The 27,785-nt window shown below is 40.0% G+C and overlaps 1 protein-coding gene across 14 annotated transcripts in view; it reads left to right on the top strand.

Annotated features, from left to right (window-relative positions):
• Nucleotides 1–27,785, top strand: part of MACF1 (microtubule actin crosslinking factor 1) — a 329,873-nt gene that overhangs the window by 236,222 nt on the left and 65,866 nt on the right. For 12 of the 14 annotated variants that reach the window (XM_037032516.1, XM_037032519.1, XM_037032506.1 and 9 more), the window contains 8 exons: nucleotides 87–243; nucleotides 2,261–2,378; nucleotides 6,308–6,370; nucleotides 7,018–7,259; nucleotides 8,074–8,203; nucleotides 9,130–9,329; nucleotides 11,826–12,321; nucleotides 12,920–14,391. In XM_037032516.1, the coding sequence (XP_036888411.1) occupies nucleotides 87–243; nucleotides 2,261–2,378; nucleotides 6,308–6,370; nucleotides 7,018–7,259; nucleotides 8,074–8,203; nucleotides 9,130–9,329; nucleotides 11,826–12,321; nucleotides 12,920–14,391 (2,878 nt within the window). The remainder of the gene's footprint in view (nucleotides 1–86; nucleotides 244–2,260; nucleotides 2,379–6,307; nucleotides 6,371–7,017; nucleotides 7,260–8,073; nucleotides 8,204–9,129; nucleotides 9,330–11,825; nucleotides 12,322–12,919; nucleotides 14,392–27,785) is intronic. The other 2 variants (XM_037032518.1, XM_037032508.1) reach the window with 1 other exon arrangement.

Genomic DNA, 27,785 nt, shown 5'->3' with positions numbered 1-27,785 from the left:
GAGTCCCAGAATGAACTTAGTTTTAGTCCAGGTTGACTTCTTTACACTGCTCAGTCTGGCGAGTAACAAAATCTCTTTGCTGACAGAGAGAAAGATGCATCATCTTGCCAGGAACAATTGGATGAATTCCGGAAGCTGGTTAGGACCTTCCAGAAATGGCTGAAGGAAACTGAAGGGAGTATTCCTCCTACTGAGACTTTCACGAGTACCAAAGGGCTGGAAAAGCAGATTGAACACCTTAAGGTAGGTGATCAAGGTCTCCAAGAACTGGGCTCGACAGCAGTTTACAGCTATTTGTGGACTCATTTCCAGTTGTGGTGGGAAAGTGGTGTGAGAAATCCAAGTTACCCACCTGCATCAGAGTAGAAATTCCCACCTACCTCGACCCCCCACCCAAGTACTAAGGCACCGAAAATTTCCTATTTGAAAACCAAGAAGATAATCCAGGAATAATAGCTATGAAGCTCCGGCTGTTTCTTGGATGCCTCTCATTCTGTGGTGGGTCATAGAAAAGATATTTGTAAAATTCCAGACCTTGAGAAACTTAAATTCTCATTGTATCTTTGAGAATTAGTTATCTGTGAGCAAGGGACTAAATATATGACCTAGAAATTGAGGAGATAAAAGCTAGTACTACAACTAATAAAGGAAAAGTTACAATCAGATGATTGGAAGGTAGCTTCAAGGGTAAGTAGCGTTTTCCCATCCTCTGCAGAATTCCTCGGTACCATTTTTGGTTTGCAGTCATCAGGCCTCTGCTTGTACCGCTAACACATCTCTGCTTTCCGTTGAAACCAGCCTCCAGCTAACTCTCCTGCATTTGTCCTCATTGTCTTACTAAAGAGGATTTGTCTTGAATAGATAGGAGAGTTTGATTGGTTTCTCAGAGAGTTACCTGGAGCATTTGCTGTAGGGATTTTCCTAGGGCAGAGGTTGCCCAGTTTCTTAGTTCATAATACCCTTAATGTTTCAAGAAATTTTTCATGGTAACACAAGGCCAAAAACATAAATAAGAAACCTTGCTTGCTAAGTGGTCAGATCCAAACAATTTTATAGTAGTTATTCACAGGGTGTCCAACAGATGTCACTGTATTTTCCTCAAAAATTTAAAATATCCTGTGTCAGTACATAGTTTGGGAATGTGACCCTTCGGAGTCAAGAGTGATTAATAAAAGAATTGACAACGGGCCTGCGAACCAGACGATGGCGGTTCGATTCCCAGTCAGGGCACATGCCTGGGTTGCAGGCTAGTTCCTGGCAGGGGCAAGTTCCCAGCAGGGGATGCATGAGAAGCAACCATACATTGATGTTTCTCTTCCTCTCTCCTCCCCTTCCCCTCTAAAGATAAATAAATAAAATATTTTTAAAAAAGAATTGACAAGCTGTGACTTGATAAGGTTCAGTCAGAACTTGACAGCCAAGTTTGTTAGATGTTCATGGCTCTTTGTCTTTCTCTGTTGTTGCTCAGCAGCTTCAAATCCAAAGCAAACTGAGTAGATTGTTGGGGAAATTTAGTGTGAAGGAAGGGATTACAGGCCAGGATGGGGTCCCCGTTTTGAAAGGAGTGAAATCTTACTGCTGAGGCAGGCAATCCACATCTTAGAGACATATGACCTGGTACTTTGGTCGTAGAGCAGATACCATTGTTTCCTGATGGCTTCCTACTGAAGTGAGAGCTCTGACTTCAAACCTGATACAAAGTTCTCTTGAAAGTACAAACTATAGCCTGTGATTCCATGTGTTTCTCTACCTTTCAACATCTAGCTCCTCATTTTATTCTCCAGTGACCATTTCCTTTTCACTCTTTATATACATGTTGTTCCCTTTGTCCACTTGGCAAACTCTTACCTTAACTCAAAGCTTTCCTCCCTCTAGTCAGAGTTAAATGTCTCCTTGTTCTCTCAGAGTCTACTCTACATATTTCTGTAGTAGCTTTTATCACATTATAATGCAGATGATAATCTGAGCTCTTGGTTTTAAGAACCATGTCATTATCTTACTGAGTATGCACAGTGTTTAGCATGATGCCTGGCCTATGGTAAATGCTCAATAAATATTGGATGGATGGATGAATGAGAAGATCCTGAATGTTTTCCACACCTTGGCTAGATCTAAACCAAGATCTTGAAACAGCTGATTACATGAGGATGGTCCCTTAATTCTTAAAACTTTTAGGATGTATATATAGAAGAATAGGTATTCCTACTTATGGGGAGAAAGCTCCCAGATGTTACGTTTAGCTGTTTCGTTCTTTACACAGGGTCTCCTAGATGACTGGGCAAGTAAGGGGACTGTGGTAGAAGAAATCAATTGCAAAGGCACTTCTTTAGAAAATCTCATCATGGATATCACCGCACCTGATTCCCAAGCCAAAACAGGTGAGTTCAGGCTCTTAAAAATGTGGTGAATAAACCTCATTCTTTGCCTTGGTCTTTTTTTAATGATCCCTTCTATAATAAAAGTCAGAAACAAGATTGGATATAAGAACAAGGGGGAAGGTGTATGAAGTTGTCTTCCCTCTTGGTCTGATCTGTTTTCCATTTGCTGTATAACGTTGCTCCATTTTTCAGAATTTCTTCCCATGATGGGAAAAAGTAAAGGGACTGGTTGGCCCACTTAGAATTGTAGAACACACCTAGGAGGATTAAAATGGGATTTCCTAACTTGAAGATTTTTTTGTTTTATACGTGGGAATGCGATGGCTGCATACATGTTTAAATCAGGGTCAGTCGGGGTGGTATAAGCTGGGATCTTGGGAGAAGCTAGATATTTAGGAGTCAGTACACCAGAGACTGGCCCATTTCTTGGAAGTAGATGCAAAAATTGTGTCCAGATACATGAATAACCTCTGGCTGCAAATTAAGTCTTTTAAACAAATCCACTATGAGCTCAGTGATCTGCTGGTTATCGATTGGTACCTCATAGGTTTTATTACTAGGCTATGTTAATGTATCCCTATAGTCAGTTAAATGGCATGGGAAAAATGTACTTTTTTTCCTCCTGAGAATGGCTACTCTTCTGTTGTATCCTGAAGTTTAAAGATCTCTTGGCACTTACCTAGAACTTCAAACTGAATTGAGTTCAATATTGAATTATTAAAAATACTGACAACATTTCAGGGAATTGGTGATTTTAGTATTCTAACACATAAACCTCTGTAAGTTTAGTGACTTGTTAGTGTGTGACTATATCAGGAATTGGCAAACATTTTCTATAAAGAGCCTAATATTTTAGGCTTGTGGGCCATACAGTTTCTGTCACAACTGTATGCCTCTGCCATTATAGCACAAAAGCAAGCACAGACAGTATAGAAATGTATGGGTGTGCTGTATTATAAAACTCTATGTACAGAAACAGGCAGAGGGTCAAATTTGGCTGGTAGGCTCTAGTTTTCTAACTCCTGGACTAGATCAGTGGTTTTTCAAACTTTTTAAAGCTCTAGATGTTTTTAAAATTTAAATCTCATATAGGACTCTACTACATAAAACAAAAAAATATTTTGTTGGCATAAGTTTCCTTTATAACTTACTTTATAGTATTCGTTATGAAATCCGTTAATAAAAGTATTGAGATATCTTTATGAATATTAAAATTTGTAAAAAGGATTACTAGATAACAGCTTTATCATTGGATTTCTAAGTTTTGTTTAATTGCATTGTATCCAGAAAATATGGTTCACATAGATAAGCAGTTGTAAATGACAGCCCTGGCTGGTGTGGCTCAGTGGATTGAGTACTGGCCTATGAACCAAAGGGTGGCCAATTCGATTTCCAGTCAGGCCACATGCCTGGTTGGCAGGCCAGGTCCCCAGTAGGGGGCATGTGAGAGTCAACCACACATTAATGTTTCTCTCCCTCTCTTTCTCCTTCCTTTCCCCTCTCTTTAAAAATACATGAATAAAATCTTTTAAAAAATAAATGATGACAAATGTTTTTAAACATTCACTTTATAATCACAGAGTACTCTTCAGTTAAAATAAACTAGAAGCTTGAAAGGGATGTAGTAAGAAATTCTCTTTCAAAGTTAAGTCACCAGGAATATTCAGTGAGGGCTCTTATTTTTTTTCTTAAACATAGAAAACACCTAAAACTGGTAATGAGGACAAAAACGGTATATAACCTGACATCATCATGACCTGAAATGTTAAAAATTTTGTTATTATACAGTTTTATCCTAATGTGTGTCTTCTCTGAGAAGATGTACCTCAACCTTTTTGACATTTTATTTAATGTAGATGTTTTTCTTTGGACATGAGTGGCCATGTGTAAGTTTGAATGTTGTAAAGTGCAAATGAAGAGCTATAACCTTTCAGTCAGTAACACTCAAAAAGAACCTTAAGTGTGTGCATAGAGATGCAGGAGCTTCTTTCTTCTCCCCACAAAACGCAGCATACAATTGGCCCTTAGTAGTCATGGTTTCCTTTTCTACCATTGCACCAATTGCAGATTGAAAATATTTTTTAAAAGTATTACATTGTTGCTGACATGTGCTGTATAGTTAGGCCAATGGGTTGCATCTGTACTGAATATATACAAACCTTTTTTGTCATTTCCTAAAATACTATATACTAAAAAATATAGTATAGAAACTATGTTTACATTGTATTAGGTGTCATAAGTAGTCTAGAGACAGTTTAAAGTATATAGGAAGATACAGATTATATGCAAATACTCTGCCATTTTATATAAGGAACTTGAGCACCCTTGGGTTGTGATGTGTGTGGGATGGTCAATCCCCTGTAGATACGAAGGGGTGTCTGTAAATTGGTTCTATGTAGTAAGCTAAGATGTGGTTGAACATAATTGAACATGCATGTTGTGTTGCCATTTCTAAGTTTTAGAAATACATTAAATGGAAACCAAACATTTACAGAGTCCCTAAAGAGTACCTCCTTAGGTGCTTTGAAAATCATTAGCCTGAATATTCTAGTTCCTTACATTTGTGTAGCTCTTCTTGTTTCATACAGTGCTTTCACATACATTACCTCACTACCTCTCTCTAGTAACCCCGTGAGAGTTGACAGGATAAGTGGTATAAGCTTCATATCCTGGGGAAGAATCTGAGGTCTGCCCATAGATTAAAGCTCATGTACCAAGTTAGTGACAGTCTTGGCTAGAACCATCTCCTCCTAATTATGAGTCCAGTTTCTTTTTGGCCATCATCACACCACAATGAAATATCTTTGTGTTTGATTCATTTTTAATTGAAAATACACTAAAAGTTTTATGATCACTTTTTAATATAACATTGCACATAATTTTTTCCACAGTGAAATCAGTGCACAGCAGAGGTTTATTCTGTCCTTGTAATGTAAGATTATATCATGAATATGCTTCACATTTCTGAATAATCCTTATAATTATATGGTCTGCTTTTTACTTAACTTGGGAAACTCCTCTGAAATACAAAGAATAAACTTGGGGAGAATATACATAGGTGAAATTGTGGTAACTGGAAACAGAACCAAAGTCCCAACGCAGAATTCATGGGAATGCTAATGAGCCAAACTTCTTGGCTCCTGGAATTTCTGTTTTCTGATGGCAGAAGGGGAGCAGGAAGTCATGAAAGAAAAGATAGGAAAATATTCCTTTTGAAACAATATTAGAAGGGCTCATTTTAATGCTTTTATTGAAAGAATGCTGCTTTTTATGTCCTTGATTGTACTTAACTGTTCATTTTTATTATGTTGAAGGACATCGATGTTAAAGATCAACCCTTTTGGTTTCATTATAGACCCTCATTTCAAAGTATGTCAAATACCATTCTAAAGAATTTAGCTCCGGCTGGTGTGGCTCAGTGGATTGAGTACTGGCCTGTGAACCAAAGGGTTGCTGGTTCGATTCCCAGTCAGGGCACATTCCTGGGTTGAGGGCTAGGTCCCCAGTGGGGAGTGAACATGAGAGACAACCACATATTGAAGTTTCTCTCCCTCTCTTTTTCCCTGCCCCTCCCTCTAAAAACAAATACATAAAATCTTAAAAAATAAATTTAATCATTTTACCAATATTTGCTTCACAAAATTAGGGCAGGGTCCAAAGAATTCAAATTGGAGATTGAAGAAGGGAATTTGGATTTCCTCTGGGAAGGATTAAGATTCATTACTGCTAAAGAGCTGAAGCACCTCGAGTGACACTTTGTTGCCTGGCAGCTAAAATGATTTGTCTCTTTCCATGAGTATGTTGTCTTGTGCTGTGTTAACTTCCTGATAACCCAAGCTTAAAGTGAGTGCCAAAGAACAAATTCACTGCCTCTATGTATTCCTAACACGTTTGTCTCGCCCTGTTTGTCTCTCTGTCCTTCTGCTCAGGTTCCATACTGCCCTCTGTAGGAAGTTCTGTAGGCAGTGTAAACGGATACCACACCTGCAAAGGTGAGAATGCCATTTCCACAGTGCCTCTATGTTGGGTGTTTTAGGACAGTGTTCATGTTTGCATCTGTGTATGTTTCCATATGTGTGGAAGAACTGCTGCCAGGATGGGTGTGAGAGTAGAAATCTGGAGAGAAGCAAGTGATGCCTCTTCATTTGCTGGCTATAGGCCGAACAACTTGGCAGCCAGTGACATAAAGGAACATACTAAGGAAATAAACTAGACCATTAAATAAGACCATATGGAAAGACCTTGAAGATAATACATACAAATCTTTGAATTATGAAGAAGCTATACAGGATAAGTAGTCTCGTCTAGCCCTCAACCCCCCAGTTAGGTGACCTCTCTCTAGTGTAGAGAAAAGGGAGCAAGAGATGCCCCAAAACTTAACTTTCATCACTCTTCTTGTTCCCGTGTTTATTAATCATTTTATTTATACATCTGAGCATATAATGCCAAAAATCAGAAAGCAGATTAATGAGAGTTCTTTTGCTTTGTGGATGTAAACAGCAAATTTCATGTGACTTAGCAGAAAGATAATCTCTAGTTGACTAGAAGGAATAGGAATGATGCTTAATCTTGTTAAGTAATTTAGTAGTTAGAAACCAGTGGGGTTGCTCGGAGACTTGATTTCTGTTTCTATCATCAGATCTGACAGAGATTCAGTGTGACATGTCAGATGTAAACTTGAAATATGAGAAGCTTGGGGGAGTACTTCGAGAACACCAAGAAGACCTCCAGGCTGTCCTCAGCAGAATGCAGGAAGTTCAGAAGGAGGCAAGCTCAGTCCTGGAGTGGCTGGAATCAAAAGAGGAAATCCTAAAAGGCATGGATGCCTCTTCATCTCCAACCAAGACAGAAACAGTGAGAGCCCAAGCTGAATCTAACAAGGTACTGTGTTACTGTGTTTATGTTGGCTGCATCCCAAACACTAAAGGGGAGGGACTGTTGTTCCAGTGTTCCTGCCCGAGCCCAGAGACCAGAAGTGAGATGTGATTAACCATCCCAGTCATGATGGGCAGCATGGCTGACTTTCGAATGCTTAATATGCCTAAACTCTGTCAGAGAATTCTTACCTATGAAACTAGAAATTGTTACAAGTCAGATTTAGAAACCAAACCAGGTGTGTCAGCAGAGAGACTAGCCTTCCTCAGATGCACGAGCTCATTGAAAATGGGATCTCATTTTCTGTATGATGCTGCAAACCAAGCCATTCTCACCTATGCACCTTTCCAAATCTTAGAGGGCACAAAATAGCTGTGATTTCAGTTCATTCTTAAGATTCACATATTGGACTAAGAAAAATATCAGAGGAAAATCATATAGAAAATCCTGTAAAAATTTTTGACCAAAATTTTTATGTCCTAATTGAGCATAGCATATCACCTTCAACAATATAAACATCAGCAGCAGCATCATGATTGTATCTTGACACTTTTAGTTTTGGGGGAGTAATAATTTCTTTTTGTTGGGTTCTACTAATGTGTTGAACATAAAAGAAATTCAGATTCCACCACTTAGATTTTCATGTTAAACTAAAAATTGAAGCAGAAAGTTGAGTATCTTAAAATCACTAAACAAGTCATGAATAGAATCAGAAGTACAATCTAAAATTACTGCCCTGTCTTCCAGTCATTTCCTCCTTACTCATATCTTTGTTTCTTGTCCAGAAATCTTATGGCATACATGATGTTCTTTCTCCTAGGCCTTCCTGACTGAGTTGGAGCAGAATTCTCCAAAAATCCAAAAAGTAAGGGAAGCCCTGGCTGGATTACTGATGACATATCCCAACTCACAAGAAGCAGAAAACTGGAAGAAAATGCAGGAAGAGCTTAGTAAGTTATCACAGGGTTGTTACAGATTCACCTTGTCTAAATTGCTAATCTTCAAAAAATACAGAATTTCAGCACATTGTATAGAGCAGGAATTATTTTTAGTTAATTTTCATAAGCAAATAAGAGGCCTAGATAGGGTCAGAGTATGAACTTGATTAGGGAAAAAAATTAGAGATACCACTCAAAGTATCAGGAGTTTGGCTTTCTTGGGCAAGTCAAAGTGACAGTCTGCTGTGATCAAGAACTAAAGAGCAGGCCTGGCTGGTGTAGCTCAGTGGATTGAGCGCGGGCCTGTGAACCACACAATCGTGGTTCGATTCCCAGTCAGGGCACATGCCTGGGTTGCAGGCCAGTTCCCAGCAGGGGACTCACAAGAAGCAACCATACATTGATATTTCTCTCCTTCTCTCCTTTCCTTCCTCTCTAAAGACAAATAAATAAAATCTTTAAAAAAAAAAAAGAACTAAAGACCATATTGATGATAAAAATGAAAAATGGGAAATAATTAAATGGCCAGTGAAGGAATTGAATAAATTATGCTGTGTTCATAATATTGAACTATAAATGATGTAGATGAATAGTTATTGGTATGAAAAAACTTACTGGCATCAAAGATGTTTACAATATAGAAAGTTTTAAAAACAGACTATAAAATAATATATATATATATAAGATATTTTCTGAGTTTGTATGTAGTTCTGTGTAATTTTATGGCATGTCTAGTTTCATATAACCACCACCACAATCAAGAGACAAAACTACTTTTTATTTTAGTTAAAATTAAATGGAAGTTATTTTTAACTTTGAAAAATATTTAAATAATGCTCCAGGGCTCATTTCCTGTAGTTTATTAGGAACATAATTCAGGGACTAGGCCTGTGGCTGATGAGAGTAAAGGAATACATATTCTCATTTCCGCTCTACAGATTCCCGATGGGAAAGGGCCACAGAGGTGACAATGGCTCGGCAAAAGCAGCTGGAGAAATCTGCAAGTCATCTGGCCTGCTTCCAGGCTGCAGAGTCCCAGCTCCGGCCCTGGCTGATGGAGAAAGAACTGATGATGGGGGTGCTGGGGCCCTTGTCTATTGACCCCAACATGCTGAATGCACAAAAGCAGCAGGTCCAGGTGAGCAATATAGCTAAATGCTTTAGAGCAAAAAAGTTGGGGTCATATCAACCTGGGTTTGAAATCTGCTCTCAGCAAGTAGGTTTCACATGACCTTGGTCAAGTCATTTAACCTCTCAGAGGCTCATTTGCTCAGTTTAAGTGTGGTATTTCTAATGTCTTTATCATGGTGCCTGTTGGATAGTAAATAGTCAACAACTATATTATTAATATCATCAACAGACAGTAAGATGAATGGATGTGAGAATGGGAACTTCTGACTAAATTCTAGGATCATATTTTATTTATAATCCCCAGTAGTCATCCACATTACTTAATGCAATATCTGATATCATCTGGTTTTACTTAAAGACTCTCTGCTGATCACACCTCACAAAAACTGATTTAAGTGCCAAACATCATCGACCCTCAGGTGGGTCAGATCACGGCATTTACAGTGAATTCTGCTTAGAGTCTCTCCTTGTGCTGCCTCCCCTGTTCCGTTCCTTCTTGTCACCCACCACGGTGCCTACACTGCCCGAGTAGTTTTGGAAGGAACCCTTTCTTTTAGCTCATGTATCCAACTAATAATCAAGTCCGATTTAGTGTACTTAAAAACTATTTTTCTAATTTGTATAGCCCTGTGCCTTTGCTAATCCTAGAGCCTCCCCCTGAACCAGCCTCACTCTCTATTCACTTGGAGAACTTCTACATATTCTTTACTGTGTCATCTGTGAGACCTTGCCAGATTTCCCTCTTCTATTTTCTTCATCTCTTATAGCAGTAATCACCTTAACTCCTTGCTTTCACAGTTCCATGTTCATCTCTGTATTAAATCATTTTTATTTTTGTCATATTCTACTATTACTCATTATTTACATACATGTTACTCCTTGAGGTCATGTCTTAGTTATTTTTGTACAGTGTAAGTGCTGAGTACCCTCTTAATCCTAACAACAGCCAATTAAGTACTTAATTATCCCATTTTACAGCTGAGATTTAGAGAACTTTTATTTGTTTGTTTGTTTGTTTGTTTTTAGGTTTTTAAAGTAACATTTATTTTTTTAAAGTTAACAAGTGCATATAATAGGAAACTGAAAAACACAAGAAGCAAAGAACAGAGTCATCCATAAGCAGTTTGTAAACTACAAGCAGTTTACAGTTTGACATGTCCTAAGTCCCCTGTGTATCTGTACAACTAAGCTTCCATTTTTGTGTAATTAAGATCATAAAGTTATGAATCATGCTTTTTCAAACATCATGAATATTTACCATTTCAAAGTCTCAAAACTGTATGAGTATTCTGATAACCAAGAATACACTACACCAACTCAGTATGGAAGAAAAAAATGTAATCCTGCCTTTCTTGGCGACAAAAATTTTATAAAGGACAAAAGTAGCAACAGACCCCTAGATAATGATATTGGCAAAGTTACAATTTTAAATACTGCATTCCCTTAATGTTCAATTAAAAATGAGATACAAAGCAACAGAGTACGTAAAATACCATGCTTCTAATAGAATTCATTATGACCTGTACTTTTAAAATATTAGCAAGAAGACAAGTTTCGACCAAAATGGTCGAAATTAATGTATTCTTACAGTTCGAGAACTTTTAAAAAGTTGCCTAGCCCTGGCCAGCGTGGCTCAGTTGGTTGGAGCATCATCCCATAAAACTGGGAGGTCATGGGTTGGTCCCTAGTCAGGGCACATGCCTAGATTGCTGGCTCCAGCCCCGGTCAGGGTATATACAGGAGACAATCGACTGATATTTCGCTCTCACATTGATGTTTCTCTTTCCCTTCCTCTCTCTCTCTCTTAAAAAAGGGGGGATTGGTTAAGCAATGGAAAAATGTCCTCAGGTAAGGATTAAAAAGATAAGAATAAAAAGTCGCTTAAGTTTATACAGCTAGTGAGTGATGGAGTCAGGATTTGGACCCAGGCAGACTAAGTCCAGAATTTGTAACCCTAATAACTTCCTTGATGAGTGAAGCAAGAAAAGAATAAAAAGACCTGATACTTGCTTTAAAGCAGCTCAGTATCTAATTATGTTGAATTATAGCATGCAGGTTGTATGTGCTATTGGAATTTTGAGAAATAAACTAAAAAAACCCCAGAGGTATTGAGATTTGAAATGGCAAGCCCCACCTGTCATATGGCTCTGGGATCCCAGGTTCCCAATTCAGAGACCTGGATTTTGCCTGGCAAAGCTGATGATTGCCAATCCAAAAAACAAATTGGTTTCCCAGCCAGGGTCAACCTTAGTAACTAATGTTGAAACAGAGTAGGACAGAGAAGTAAAAGAAATTAAATAGACAATGATCCTTTTAAAAGAATTTTTTATTAAGCAGTTGTTATAAATAATATTGATTTGCCCTAATAACCTGGTACTTAGAGTTTTCTGTTTATTTTCAGAAGTTAGCACTACTTGGCAAAATCCAAAGTCAGTTTTTGTTTTGACATTGTATTTAGATTTGTCTTTTCTCTCTAAACATCCCGGTGTCGTTCCTATTACAGTTTATGCTAAAGGAATTTGAAGCACGCAGGCAACAGCATGAGCAGCTGAACGAGGCGGCTCAGGGCATCCTAACAGGCCCTGGAGATGTCTCTCCGTCCACCAGCCAAGTACAGAAAGAACTCCAGAGCATCAATCAGAAGTGGATTGAGCTGACTGACAAACTCAATTCCCGTTCCAGCCAAATTGACCAAGCTATTGTCAAAAGCACCCAGTACCAGGAACTGCTCCAGGATTTATCAGAGAAGGTGAAGGTGGTTGGACAGCGACTGAGTGGCCAGCCAGCCATCAGCACCCAACCTGAGGCTGTGAAGCAGCAACTGGAAGAGACCAGTGAGATTCGATCTGACCTGGAGCAATTAGACCATGAGATTAAAGAGGCACAGACACTCTGCGATGAACTCTCAGTGCTCATTGGTGAGCAGTACCTCAAGGATGAGCTGAAGAAGCGTTTGGAGACAGTTGCCCTGCCTCTCCAAGGTTTAGAAGACCTTGCAGGTGAGTTGGGTTGAGGAACACACTGCTGCTGTTATTAGTGGCAAGCCAAAAGAAAGAGTGGATCAATAGTAGTCCTAAGAATCTAGGATGAGCTTGAAGTAGCTTTTGGACTCAGGAAGTGTTGGTAACCTATCCCTTTGTCCAGCCACAGTGAGAATTACTATGATCATTATATGTTGATTGGGTACTAATAATATATGAAGTGCTAGACAGCATAATTTTAGAGGTTCATGTTTATAGATGTACTTACAGGTGGAGTTACATACCTACTTTCACTGATACTCACTTATTTTTTTTATACCATGCACCTATACATACATATATACATCTACAAAATTAGAACATGTTCTGGACTTCTTATCATGGCTTTGTACAAGAAAAATTTTGTCATTAATTCATTGTCTCTTTTTCTGGAAATATTTATGTGTTTTTACAAATTTAGCACCTAATGTTTATTCTGTTACTCAGGTCATCTTACAAGATTGAAGTGAGTATTAAATAAGATATGATATGTGAGGTTTAGACCATATATTCTCAGCAAACATTTGAAGTGCCATGTTCAGACTTGATTGACTTAAAGTTGATTTTCTCACTTCAGCTGATCGCATGAACAGACTCCAGGCAGCTCTTGCCAGCACCCAGCAGTTCCAGCAAATGTTTGATGAGCTTAGAACCTGGTTGGATGACAAACAAAGCCAACAAGCGAAAAACTGCCCAATTTCTGCAAAGTTGGAGCGGCTCCAGTCTCAGCTACAGGAGAATGAAGAGTTTCAGAAGAGCCTTAACCAACACATTGGTTCCTACGAGGTGATTGTGGCTGAAGGAGAATCTCTGTTACTTTCTATACCTCCTGGAGAAGAGAAAAAGACTTTACAAAACCAGTTGGTTGAGCTCAAAAGCCATTGGGAAGAGCTTAGTAGAAAAACTGCAGACAGACAGTCCAGGCTGAAGGACTGTATGCAGAAAGCTCAGAAATATCAGTGGCATGTGGAAGACCTCGTGCCATGGATAGAAGATTGTAAGGCCAAAATGTCTGATTTGCAGGTCACTCTGGATCCAGTGCAACTGGAATCCAGTCTCCTGAGATCAAAGGCTATGCTGAATGAAGTGGAAAAGCGCCGCTCTTTGCTGGAAATATTGAACAATGCTGCTGATATTCTGATCAATTCTTCAGAAACAGATGAGGATGATATCCGGGATGAGAAGGCTGGGATCAACCAGAACATGGATTCTGTTACAGAAGAGCTACAAGCCAAAACAGGGATGCTTGAAGAAATGACTCAGAGACTCAAGGAGTTCCAGGAAAGCTTTAAGAACATTGAAAAGAAGGTTGAAGGGGCCAAACACCAGCTCGAGATCTTTGATGCTCTAGGCAGTCAAGCCTGTAGCAACAAGAACCTTGAGAAGCTAAGAGCCCAACAGGAAGTGCTGCAGGCCTTGGAGACTCAGGTAGACTATCTGAGGAATTTGACTCAGGGCCTGGTAGAAGATGCCCCAGATGGCTCTGATGCTTCCCAACTTCTACTTCAAGCTGAGGCCACCCAGCAAGGGTTCCTAGAGGTGAAGAAAAGAGTGAACAGTGTTTGCATGACGATGGAAAACAAGCTAGAAGGGATCAGCCAGTTTCACTGCCGAGTCCGAGAGATGTTTTCTCAGTTGGCAGACCTGGATGATGAGCTAGACGGCATGGGTGCTATCGGCAGGGACACTGACAGCCTCCAGTCCCAAATTGAGGATGTACAGCTGTTTCTTAACAAAATCCAAGCCCTCAAGTTAGACATAGAGGCATCTGAAGCAGAGTGCCGACAAATGCTGGAGGAAGAGGGGACTCTGGACTTGTTAGGTCTTAAGAGGGAGCTAGAAGCCCTGAGCAAACAGTGTGGCAAACTGACAGAGAGGAGTAAAGCTCGTCAGGAGCAGCTAGAGCTGACACTGGGCCGCGTGGAGGACTTCTATAGAACACTGAAAATACTCAATGACATGACCGCCGCGGCAGAGGAGGGAGAGGCCCTCCAGTGGGTAGTGGGGACGGAAGTGGAGATCATCAGCCAGCAGTTAGCCGACTTTAAAGTAAGTCTTGCCCTTGTTTTTTATTCTCTCTGTGTATAATACGTGTATTTCTTTTCTTACAACTTGGAAACCAGTTGAGTATACATCTTAACTTCTATCCCCAGTTTCATTATTCTCACTTCCATCACCATGAAAGTGTACTTTTTGGAGACTAAATAGTCTCTTGGACTTCTGAACAACTGGTTTGAACATATTTCTATTCTAATTTATTTCAGTATAAATACATCAATTAAGGGTATAGAAAGAAGTATCCGTATCTTATCTCTTACTCTTAGAATCTCTTCTTATGAAATTCTGGAAATTTCAAATTAACCAGTTTAAAAATACAGTGAGCCCTGGCCAATGTGGCTTAGTTGCAGGAATGTGATCCCATAGACTGAAAGGTCACGGGTTCAATTCCCAGGCAGGGTGCGTCCAAGAAAACAACCAGTTGATGTTTCTCTCTCACATCAGTGTTTCTCTCTCTCCCTCTCTTCTCTCCCTTCCCCTTCTAAAGACATGAGACAAATGTCCTCGGTCAGGATAAAAAAAAAGAAAATAGCACTGAATGTTTGTTTCTTCAGGTTTCTCTTTTTCAAATTGAGGTGTAAGAAGCCTTAAGATAAACATGGGCTCATCTTCGTAAAGTGTCGGTTTTTACGGATTTCAAGAGAAAATTATTGGTGTATTATTGATGTGTCATAGAATGAAATGCAAAATTCTCATGCATTATTAAGATAAAATATGACACTCCAAAGAAATTTTTCACTCATGGCAAGTAGCTTAAGACTGCACCCCAGACTCCTCAAGAGTACAAGTTCTCTGCTTATAGGGGAGTTTGAGAAGCACTACCTTAATTGAAGAAAAAGTCTCAATTCTTTTCCTGAGTCAAAGTACTAGTCCTAGCCCTAGCTTGTGTAGCTCAGTGGATTGAGCACGGGCCTTTGAACTAAGGGATCGCAGTTCAATTCCCAGTCAGGGCACATGCCTGGGTTGCAGGCCAGTTCCCAGTGGGGGACTCACAAGTGGCAACCATGCATTAGTATTTCTCTCCCTCTCCCCTTCCCCTCTAAAGATAAATAAATAAAATATTTTTTAAAAAAATAAGTACTAATCCTGACATTGTATGAGTCTTAATTTAAAATGCCAGGGGAAGATGAAAGGGGTTGACTCAAAGTATGAGTTTGCTGAGTCTGGGTCTCGGAGCTCTTAGAACTACCTTTGGGTCTTGGCTGTCACTGCTTTGGCCTTTCACCCCAAGAGCTGACCTTGTTGTAAGTATCTAAAAGTGTCTCACTCTGTTGCTGGAGGCCTCTCTGCTGCTCTCCTTCATGGGGTACTACATTTGGAAAGGATGCTTCCAGCACTCTATTTCCATCACCAGTGTTAATCATTCCCACTTATACAATTAACACTCCTGCCATCAGTGTTAGGTTGTTCTCTCAAGTCCCTTCCATCAGGATTCTTCCTGTTAAAAACATGGGTGGAGAGTTGATGTATCACCAGATCAGAGCCACGTGGTCCTAAGAAATATCACAGGTTTGTGGAAAGATCCAAGTTCAGAAAGGTGACTGTTTCAGAAGGGCACTCTAGGAGTTTACGGTATGTTTGGCACTAAAGGGAGGCATTGGCTAAAGGCCCTTTACTGTGTTTGGAAATAGAGCCGTTTGGAGCAACTGCCCAAGTCATCGTATTTGGGTTTCTTGAAGCACCCAAGTAAGGAAAGGGTAGGCAGAGGGAATTCAAACCCATGAGTCCATTTATTTTCCTCTTAGAAAATCCCATGCCTCCATTCCAGTGGCAGAATGGCGTTCCCTGCTTCACCGTGTGTGGTGATTTCCTTTTCTCTTCCGTTGTGAGCTCCTGGAAAGCAGATTCTCTTCTCCAGGCAGGCTTCGTCAATCCAGTTTACTTGAATTTGGGTTGCCTAGAACTCTGTGACCAACTAAATGGATTTCTTAGAAAACTAAAGCTTATCCCTATAGGCTTCAAAATAGTTTTATCAACTAAATTCTGGTTTATATGAGAATTATTTTCCATTCTATTTGCCTAATTTTCTAAACACTGTATTGTGTATAATTTTTCTTTCTGAGTGCAGGTTAACATTACTAGAAAGCTGATACTGTTCTCCACTGTGGTGATATCCTTAAGAATATTGGAGACATTTGGGGCTGCTTTGTATTAAATGTTCTTAAATTACTGTGCAGTTAGAGTTCCGTACTGAAGTTTGGGTAAGGCTCCTACATCATTGTGCTGGTTGGACTGACGGTTCGTGTGCATGTGTGGGGGCAACGTGCAGCTTTTGGCTTTTCCCTGTTACGTCGATATCAGGTATTCTTACTGCTGTTTTCACGGGGCCTCCCTTCACCAATCTTCCCCTTCTCATCTTCAGTGAGACTGAAAATGAAGTAAACAAGCCTATTAAAATTGTGTTAAATACGAGAATTTTAAAAAGAATCCACAGGTAGGCGTATATAGTGTTTGGATTTGAGAACAAGTAATCATTTCCTTTTTACTTAATCCTTGATTTCTAGAGATCTGAATTTTGATGACGCTGGAAGATTTTAAGAAATTGCTGGACGTTACCATATTTTATTCGTATGTTGCCTAGCAGTGCTCAGATTTCAATAGCGACTTAGTTGCTTCTTGTGGTAGTCCTGTTTCGCTGACTTATAAGAATAAGGCTCCCACTACCGATACTGTGGAAGTGAAGCCTGGGACCAGACACTGATCAGCTGGTCACCTGCAAAGTGTGTATATCTGCAGGTGACTGGTGTTGACAAAACTGAAAGAAGAGTAAGAGAAAGAGAGTGGTAAAGTTCTGTGCCCTGTGTCTATCCTCCTCAAGTTAGGGATGGAAATCAGAAACCTGGTTCCACCTTTTCTGTCTTAAAAGTCAGAGGCTTGGGGGAAGGTTTCTGTTTCCTCCCAGCAAAAGTCTTTGGTCCTGAGGGGAGGCGCATGCTCCTGGCTTAGTTCATGTTGAGCTCATGGGAAGTGAAAACAATGAGCGGGGAAAAGCTCTGGGTTAGTTCTCTAGTTCCCTAGAGGCTGAGTAAAGGGAAGGTCTTTTTGGACCCATTCTGAGGGCTGAGTCATTTTCATGGTCTGAGTATTAAGTTTCTGCGTTAATAAGGTGCAGTAGATAAACTTTCCTCACCAGCAACACACTACATTCATTCATAAAGTGTGACTCTTTCAGATTCAGTTTTTTTAAAGGAAAAAAGTGGAAATGAAGATAAATATTAAAAAATAGCATTAGTTTTAAGTTTTCAGCTTTTCTTTTTATAATGGGATTATCCTCTGCTGAAGAGAAGAGGATATCAATCTGTGACATGGGCTCTGCTTTGACCCAGCTGACTCCACTGGGGATGGATGGAATAGACAGATGAGTTGAGTCTGTGGAGAACCTTGGGCTGACTTGGGACTGTGCAACAGTGATGATAAATGCATGGGGAAGCAGTTAGCCTGTGGGAAAATTTATTTCCTCCTTAAATGAACATGAAAAACTGAAAGTCATTATTCCTAGGAAAGTCTTTCTTTACCTTGATTGCTTCTAAATAATTGATAGAACATGGCCAGCCACTGAGGGTCTATCAGATGAGAATGGAAGAGAGCCCGTTTCCAATCTAAACAGGCATAGACCTCAAGGCACTTTAACGGGGTCAGCTCTCTGGTGGAAGTAGAAATGAAAAAACCATTCTAGAGTTCACAAATGAGAATTTTGAGCATGCTTTCAGAAAACTGGAAGGAAAAGACTTTAGCTAATCTCTTCAGGAAATTCTGTTTTCCTGAACAAGAGTCACTGATTATGGAGGAAGAGGAATTGTATGTACATAACACGAGGCTACCAAAAAAAAAAGAGAAGGACCTTTATTTCACCGAAACTTAAGCCAAAGAATTCCCCCTAGGTGAACTCCTGGGAAGGGTAGGAAAAGACTTGAAATTTGAAGATGAGATGTATTAAGTCTGGAAATAATGAGCAGCTTTCCTCATTTTGAAACCCTCCGTATTGTACATTGTGTAGTGAAAAACTGAAATAATTTTGAGTCTTAAATCTCCCCTGCACCCTTCCTGCCTCCCTGTGAACCAGCCTGGCCTTTCTGCAAATATGTGGTGGTGTTGGCGTTGTACTGGTGAGCAGTAGCAAGAAACCTGGAAGTACTGTCATATCCTCTGTATTTCATATATATTTATACCTACTATGTATTCAAGCCAGGCTTCAGACTTGAGACTCTACCACCCATCCATAAGAAAAAACAAGTGGGAAAATGGAAACTTTTAGAATCTGTAGGTTTCTCAAAAGGTTCATGTCACCAGATGGTGCTTTTGAAGTATCCAAGCCAGTCAGTTTTTTCCCTTCCTTGTCTTTGAGGCTTGGGTGGTGAGATACAGATGAGGCAGCAGGCTTCCCTAGGACTGTTCTCAGTCCTGATTCAGGTTGGGCCAAGCCCAGGGTCAGTGACTTCATACACTTGCAACTTCTGTCTGGAGCCCTCAGCATCCTACTACAAAGCCAGAAAAGAAAGCCCTGTAAACCTCTTCATTTGATTTTTTTTATCTCATGGAAAGCAAGCTTAGGTTTCCCTATTGAGCCTTTGTGAAAACTCTTGGATGGCAGGGCCTGACATCAAGCTGAAAGAAAGACTGCCAACATGCACAGAGATACTTACTCCTTCCTTTCAAATAATTACAAAGACAGTATCAGCACATCTGTGTCTTTGCCAGTTAAATTCACTGGAGAATAAAGCAGGTGAGGTCAGCATTATCTCCGTGCCCTTGGAGAGAAAGGAAATCACACTTGGCATGACCTTTCTGTCACCTGGAGGTTTGGGTATCTCTAGCTTTACAGCAGCCAACACAAGTTGAATAAGCACCCCCACCGCCACCTTTTGCAGACCTTTGACTTGGTTTGTTGTGCTTTTCCCCCCTTCCTTAAACAAGGCTACTCCAATAGTAACTACTAAGGTCTGAGGAAGTAAAGAGAAGGCCCTAGGACAAGGTCTCTCCACCTTGCCACTCAACTTTAACATTTTTGGCTGGATAATCCTTTGTTGTGGGCAGCTGTCCTGTGCACTGTAGGAAGTTGAGTAGCACCCCTGATCTCCACCCACTAGATGCCAGTAGCCGCCTTTCCCCACCTATGCCAGTAGTGACAACCAAAAATGTCTGTAGACATTGCCAAATTTCCCTAAAGGCGCAATCTCCCTCAGTTGAGAACCACTGCCCTAGAAGAACATTGCCATCTCTATGTAGAAAACTTAGAATTCATTTGGAAAAAGTGCTCATTGATTAAGTTAAATATTTATGTAGGTGGCAGCCTTTGGATAATCCGATTGTAACTATATAGTAGCAACAACTGCCTCTGAGCCTGCCTTTCTTTAGGCCAGGCCCTGGCTGGATTCTTTATTTTTGCTGATATGGATCTGTATCTGATTTAAAACGTCCTAGTCACTTTTCCCCGGCATCTGCAGTTTGTTTTGTGTTGAGTTGTTGATGCAGGTGTTGTTGATGATGCATTTCTAAAGAGAAGAGGAACTTCCTTTGTGGAAATATGAGTTCAGGGAGCCTCCTGTTCTGTGCCTTTAAGGGGAGACTACAGTTTGTCTCTTGTTCTCCTCAGCTTGGCTGCTGGTATTTATAGCCATATGTGACTTTCCCCGTTACCCCTCCCCAAGAATTCCAATGCTCTGTAACAATCTTCTCCGTCCCCACCGTAGGAACTGGGTGGGACGAAGGTGTGGGAACCTTTAAGGCCTTTAAGTTTGCTTCATGTTGAACTTCTTCCAGCCCCATTTTAAAGTATCATTAGTATTCCAAATATCAACACCACAAGCAAAATGCCAAGACTGCAGGTTTTACATCATCTTAAAGGATCCTCCTTCATGCCTCAACGAAGGTAGGAAAATCTATGGGAAGGTTGTTGATGAAAGAAAGCGTTGATGGATTTCACAAAAATCTGTCTGGAAATTCTGTTAGCAAGGTGGGGTTTTAAAGCAACTAAAGGAATATATCCTCAACCAGAAGGAAGGGCTGAACAGTTTGATCTACACTTACTGAAACTCACATCTCGTGTCAGCATGGAGCATTTGCAAGTAGCGTTCATCGCAAGATTTTCTACAAGAAGGAAGAAAACTGTTTCCAGAGAAAACTAGAAATTTACCCCATGCAAAACTTACATTTATTGTTGACTATTCAATGAATAAACATAGTTGAGATTGGCATCGAGTTGTAGAACAAGACAGTTTCTCACTGTAGCTAGAAATGCATTGTAAGTGGCATGGTAAATGCATGGTGTCAGCCTTAGCCTAAACCTGGAGCTTCAGAAAAGTATCCTGGGTACTTTCAAGTTAACTAGCTGGCACAGGAGCTGTAAGCAGTGAGCCTCCAGGAAGTGTGATGAGTTTCACTTCATTGTTAGAGTTGGTTTACCAGGAATAAAATGATTCCTGTGGGGAGTCGTGTCAGGTCACTGCACCAAAGGGCTGTCTCCTGCCAAACAGATTCTTCCCAAGTCTCAGCTGTTCCTGTTGGAAAAACCTAGCTATGGGGAGAATGTGCTCCCTCCCCACCTTCCTTACTTAATACTGTGCCACTGCCACTACCAAGTGTTTTTCAAATACCAGTCTCTGGTATTGGCTGTGGAAGGTTAATGGGGTACACTTATTCCCTAGGCCTTCACAAGCTATTTTCCTACTGTAATTTGAAATGTGGACCTTTCAGAACTTTGGCCACCCAGGGATAAGAATGTGTGCTACGTGGTGATGGTCTTTGGATCTCTTCTTTGTAGGGTTAGGAGAAAGGGGATTCGTATTCCTTCCTGTCTGTCCTTACTGAGTACTTGTGCCAGTATTGTGATAGGTGCTGGGGTCTCAGAGAGTCTCTAGTTACCAGGAGACATATATAAAGCATTGCATTGGTGGTGATGTAATGCAATGGTAAATGCAGTGAGAGAGACCTGTGTCTGAAGGGTCTCTAACCTTAATCCCACCCCACCCCACTGCCTGTAAATCAGACATTTGGAATCAGACAGTTGCAGATAAGAAAACATACTTTAAAATGTTAAATAACTTACTCAAGTGCATAGCACCCAAAGCTCATGCTTAACCAGTGGTTTTCAATGAGGGGACATTTTTGCCCCTTGGTGTACATTTGACAATGTCCAGAGACATTTTTTAATTATCACGACTGGGCAAGCTGCTACTAGCATCTAGTGGATACTGTTAAAACATCCTATAAGACACAGGATAGCTAGCCCCTTACAACAAAGGATTATTCTGCCCACTTCTGGAAAGATAGGGGTTTGATATTTTGCCCTTTTCTGATTCCATGACAAGTAAGAGTTAACTGATGAAATATTAATAGTTCTACTGTCTAGGGAAGCTTCGTGGTTTTTCTTCCTTTTATTTTTTGAAAATTACTTAAATAATGTTGGTTCTGAGAGTGACTTACACAGATTTGTTGGATAAAGTCAGGAACTTGGTGAACTAATTTGAGTCAGTGGCTAAAGAATTCTCTCCATGCTTGACCAGTCCCCACCCCACCCTGCCACAAGGCTCCTGCTGTGGAAGTCAGTCAGCTGTGTATCTCGAGCTGCTTCCTGCAGGGTGTGTTATGGAATGGCATCAGCCCCTGCACCAGCTGGGAGTTCTGATCTCAGTGTGATTTTATCAGACTCTGTCTCTTTTGAGTCTTGCTGTTGGGAACAAAGGATCCTCTGTTCAGAATGCAGTGAGCTAGTGTGATTGGACAGCCAGCATGCACGCACATGGTTCCCACGGAATAAACACATAAATTATGCTGCAGCTTTCTAAAACTCGGGCCTCCAAGGTGGTTTTCCCTTCGCTACTGCCTCTATTCACCCTTCTTTCTGTGAGTGCTTGTCCTTCCCCCATCAATGCAGGAGACATGTGATCAGATGAATTAAATAGCGGCATCCTTCAGAACTGGTGTACATCTAAGCCTTCAGTTTTTTCCTTCTCCGGTCTCTTGGAAACTACATTTTTGATCCCCATTATCTTTCCAATCTTATATCCTATATAGACCACCCACTCCATCTAGTTATCCCAAAAAGTCCATATACATTTTACCTGCTTGATTTCTACCCATACCTGAAGGCCTAACTCAAGTCCCACATCTCCACAAAAGCCACTTTGGTCTCTCCAGCTCACTACTTCTGATCTCCTAAATTGCTTAATGTGTCTTTATCATATACTGCCTAATTTTAGCATTTGTCCCGTCTCTCATCTCAATAAATCAGTTTTTATGTCCCTCAAAGTAGTTAGCATATTGTTACACATATAGTTGGAGGTTAGTAAATATTTGACTGATTTGATGAGTGTTCTCTATTTCTCATAAGCCATGTGAGGATTCAAAATGCTGTCTACTCTGCAAGACCTGAGGTATATCCTTGTGTGTCCTGAGAAATCCCAGTCCCAGCCTGGATTCCTCACCTCTCCATCTTGCCTCTGGGCTCCCTTCCTACTAGTTATTAGCACATGTTAGAGGAACACAGTTTCATTTCAATATTAACCTGAACAAAGCAAAACTAAGAAAGAAATTTGCTATTGCAGATACATTTGAAGAAAGCCGGATTCTGAAATACTGCTTTGTAGTATTTCAGTTATTGTCATTTATTCAACTAGTTGGCAGTTAAGAAGAGTCTTTATACTTCGGTCAGTTTGGCGTATTGAAAAAAGTGAATATGAGTTTGAATCAAATACACAGCTTTGAAAACTGGCTCTATCATTTACTACTGGAGTTACCTTGAGGGAAATTACTTACCCTCTGTATAGTTACTTCAATTATAAAATGTGAACAATGGTGACATGACTTTTGAGTTTTTATAAGAATTGAATGAAGTGATATAGATGAAAGCATTAGGCATATATATACTGAGTAATATATATATTGCTCAGTAAATGATAACATTTTATTTTAAAAAAAGTTTATCCAGAGCTACAAATTAGAATGTTTTGAAATAAGTTTATATTGAAAAATAAGGAAAGTTTATGCCCTTTGTACCTAGAGATAATCATTCTCTAGCAGACTTAATCTAAGGCCCAGGTGAAGACTAGATTCGTTTTTTTCTTCTTGGAAAACAGGAAATACAATAAAGTAAAATTATTGAATAGTTTGATGATAACAATGAAACAGCCTCCCTGAACACTTTTGGTGGGTAGCAAATATGTGGATTTAGGTCATGACTCAGTAACATAGATTTAAAACTACTATATGTACACATACATACATACATATACATGTTTACTCATTTATTCATTAATTTGTTCATTTATTCATACCAGAATCCCACAGCTAGCAAGTTTTTCTGAGGCATTTTGACCTTGGCTACTGAGCTCTACAAATGAATGTTATTTTCTTATCATTAACCAGAATTTACCGGAAGCCAATACCAGCTCAGTGTCTTCCCTAGTCACAGTTACCCATCAGATCAGTTTTAATGTTCTCAGGGTCCTTCGCCTAATTGGCTTTTAACATTGACCATGTTCTCTTCCTCTGTTGCCATAATATCAACCAAGTCAGCGTCTTTGGGAGAGACACCTCTTAATATTAATCAATCATTAATTAAAACATTGAGATGTGAAGGGGAAAATGTCAGCCTGATAGCACAGGAAAGCAGCTTAAAAACAAATATAATTAATTTCTCTGCCAAACACATATATCACATCAAGATGTTTTACAGAATAGCTTTAATTCTTCACATTTTCAGCAAATACGTATTTCTAATATTTGGGTGTGTGTAGATATAAGTCAGTGGAAGAAGAGGATGTGAATTTAAAGAAGTTGAACTTCTCTTAGATCATCTCCAACTTGAATTTCTTGTATCCATTCAATCAACCACTCAGTATCTCATCTTGCAGTCAGTTCACTCCCAAAGGAAGACCTCTGATTTTGGTCTAATATTTTAAATTTAAACCTAAATTATTTGTGGTCGATTATAAGAACTGCTTTAGTATAAAAATGAAAGAGAGTTTTCAGAAATCTCTTTCCTCTGTACTATTTATTCTACCCCCTGTAGTGAGATTCCTTAGAGATTCAACCCAGGGACCTATTTCATAGAAATAGCCAAGCAAATTTGTGAAGTTATTAATTTGTGAAACTTGTGAAGTCATGCAGCCCTGTTCCTGGAAAGACTGCTCTCCGCCCCAAGTGAAAGTTCACGTGGTCATTTTTTGTCGAAAGCCTCCCCTGAACCCTCAGACCACATCGGTCCCCTTTACCCATGCTCCCATAGTACTGTTGGCTTTGTTTCAGAGTACCTTTCACAATTGAATTAAAATGAATGTCTGCCTTCTCTCCTAGAATATGTATGGGCTCCTGACCCCTCCTTGCTCATCACTCCCCAAAGTCCCTGACATAGTAGACCCCAATAAATATTTGTTGAGCGAATGAAAAGAATCAAGAATACACCTTGTGAAATTAATTTGCCTTAGAAGGACAGAAAGAGGAGCCCAAAGAACAAAGAAAGACTGGCTGAAAAGGTGGCATCAGGATAGCACAGTGTGATGGAAGCTAAAAGAACAGAACCTCGAGAAACAGCCTGGGGGGTGGAGGGTCTCTGCTTACTTTCTTACCACGACTTATCTGTAAGCCCTATAATCTAGTCCAGTCCCTGTCACTGCCCTGAAACTGTTCTCCTGGAAGCATTCGCTGATTCCTTGTTGCCAAGTCTAGTGGCCTTGTCTAACTCACTGAACTCCTCATCTGTTACAGTTTTTCTTAAAGCCTCCTGCCATTTACTTTCCTGACACTGTATTTTAAACCTTAAGGGTCCAGGAATTTAATAGCTGTGTTACCCTGGACAAGTAAGTTTACCACCCCACATTTCATTTATAAATTAAGGATTTGGATTTTTTTTAGTAAGTTAATATATATTAAATGACAGTTGAATGAGCACCCAGTCCCAAACTCTTAGCAAACTTTCCATACACCACTCAATAACTCTCATGAGCCCTGGTAAGTTTATTTTTTATTTTTTTTATTTTTAGACAGAGGGGAAGGGAGGGAGAAAGAGAGGGAGAGAAATATCGATGTGTGGTTGCCTCTCATGTGGTCCCCCCACGGGGGACCTGGCCCACAACTCAAGCATGTGCCCTGACTGGGAATCAAACCAGCAACCCTTTGGTTCACAGGCCAGCACTCAATACACTGAGCCACACCAGCCAGGGCTCTCTAGTAAGTTTAAATAACTAAATCTTGATATACTAATGGTTTTCTAAGTAAAGCATAAAGTCTTTGGCTTGGCATTCAAGGACCCTTGTGAACTGGCCTTGAGTTGTTTACGATTCTGACCTCTCATTTTTCCTTTTCATACACCCTGTATTTAAGCCATGCTGACTTCAAATTTACTTCTTCAGGGTCCATGCATTTTTAGGTTTCCTGCCTTTAGCCCTTCACTTGGAAATGTTTGTCTCTACCGCCTCTGTATACATGGTGGGGCAAAAGTAGGTTTACAGTTGTAAGTACACAAAACACTTAAGAGTTCATTCTTGTATTGTATTTATTAATTATTATATTATTTTCCATGCAAACAACGGTAAACCTACTTTTACCTCACCTTCTGTACAAGTCCTAATGAGTAAACTTTATTTCCTACATAAAACCTTCCCTGGTTCCCTTTGCCTCCTTTCCTCCCACTCCTTTGTCAGGTCTTTTCTAACTTGCAAAGCCCCATGCTTTTGTCATCACCACTGTCTTGGTGAGCGGCTGAAAGAGAGGTTAATACACTGTCTTTTGAAAAGTCTACAAGCAGAAAAGGGCTTAAGGGGTCATGAGAGTTTCTGTAGAGTGTGTGGAAAGTTTTCTCATGGGTTCAGGAATACACAAGAGTTCAAATATCCATAACATGCCTTTTTAATTTATTTGTTTGTTTGTTTATTTTTAGAGAGTGGGAGAGGGAGGGAGAGAAACATCAATGTGCAGAAGATACGTCAGTTGGTTGCCTCTCCTTGATTAGTTGCCTCTCGCACACCCCCCAACCAGGGACCTGGCCCACAACCCAGGTTTGTGCCCTGACTGGGAATTGAACCCACGACCTTTACGTTTGAAGGCTGGTGCTCAGTTCACTGAGCCCCACCAGCCAGGGCCTGTAGTATACCATTTAAAACGAGCTTCACGTCTTGCTGTATTGCTTAATGAGCCACTCAGTAACCATCTTTATAGAATAAAGCACCAAAGGACTAATGCCCAACAGGTATAGACTTATACTGTGGAGTTTCCACTTGCCACTAAATAAATGCTTGTAAAGTCTAAAGATCCTAAAATGAAAGGCATTTTATAGATTTAGAGTAGGCAAGATTCAACCAGTCTCCTGTATCTTCCTCTAGTCAGCACTAATCCTTTTGGGTGGGTGGGGGCGGTATTATAGAATCTGAGGTAGGGTGGATCAGGGGTCTCCAGATAGTCCTAAGGGTCTAGTCTTTTAAGTCTGAAGCAGACAAAGGCACAATGCCAAGTCCAAAACTTGGAAAGGGAGCTGTGTTAGGGTGTGAAGAGACTCTACCTGGCTGTCTTTAATTAGGAAGACAGCAGGAAGGGCCCAGATTTTTCTTTCTTCTAAGTTCAGTAAAGGAAAATAGGACACCAAATTCTGTTCATGGGAATTTCTAAATGAGTAGAGAATTCTTTGAACTCTTTAATCAACTAACTGGAAACTAATTTGAAATTTGGCTTCAGCACATATATTTGTGGTTGCAGGAGTGGACGAAGCATCCAGAGTGGTTCTCTGGAGCTCCCTGTACTTCTCCCTTAAAAAGTTTACACACAGCATGTGAAATGAACAAATGTTGTTGTAGTTGTTGTTGTTGGAAATGTCAGGGTAACAAGAGGCTGAAAGCTGTATCAGGTATTTATTTCAGTCACTGTGATGGCTATTGGCAGAGTTATACATACCAAAACTAAGGAGGAACGCATGAACAGATAAAAAATAAAATGCAGAGGGGAAAAATACATTGTGCTTCCTCCCTTGATTTTTTTTTCTAAACACATACTGATGATAAAGAAGGAGCAGAACAATCTTTGGCTTCTTTTGGGGGACATGGATGGGGCATTGGGTGACTTTCTGTAATCCTTTTAAGATTGTGTTTGCACTTGGGAAGGTTTTCCTGTGATGCTGCCCTAACACTTTAGTCAGAGAAAGTGTGACTTCAGTTGAAAAGTAATTTGAATCTAAACTTCATAGTTGTTGAAACACTCTACTTACTTACTTACTTATAATCCAGAGCACTGGTGAGAGTGGTGAGAATAGGGTAGATAGGTGTGGGGAGGAAAAAGACCAGAAAAAGATCAGAAAAGACTAAATTGATTGGCACCTGACCTAGTGAGGAAACAAGAAAGGAATTTCTGCCTGGGAAGTTTGTAATTCCACATCAAGATCATTCTTTATAATAGAATAT

This window comes from Sturnira hondurensis, unplaced genomic scaffold, assembly GCF_014824575.4.
Source record: "Sturnira hondurensis isolate 20B ecotype Veracruz unplaced genomic scaffold, ASM1482457v3 Scaffold0021490, whole genome shotgun sequence".
Lineage (NCBI taxonomy): Eukaryota > Metazoa > Chordata > Mammalia > Chiroptera > Phyllostomidae > Sturnira > Sturnira hondurensis.
The sequence above is the reverse complement of the archived record's forward strand: the minus strand, read 5'-3'. Positions and strand labels throughout refer to the sequence as shown.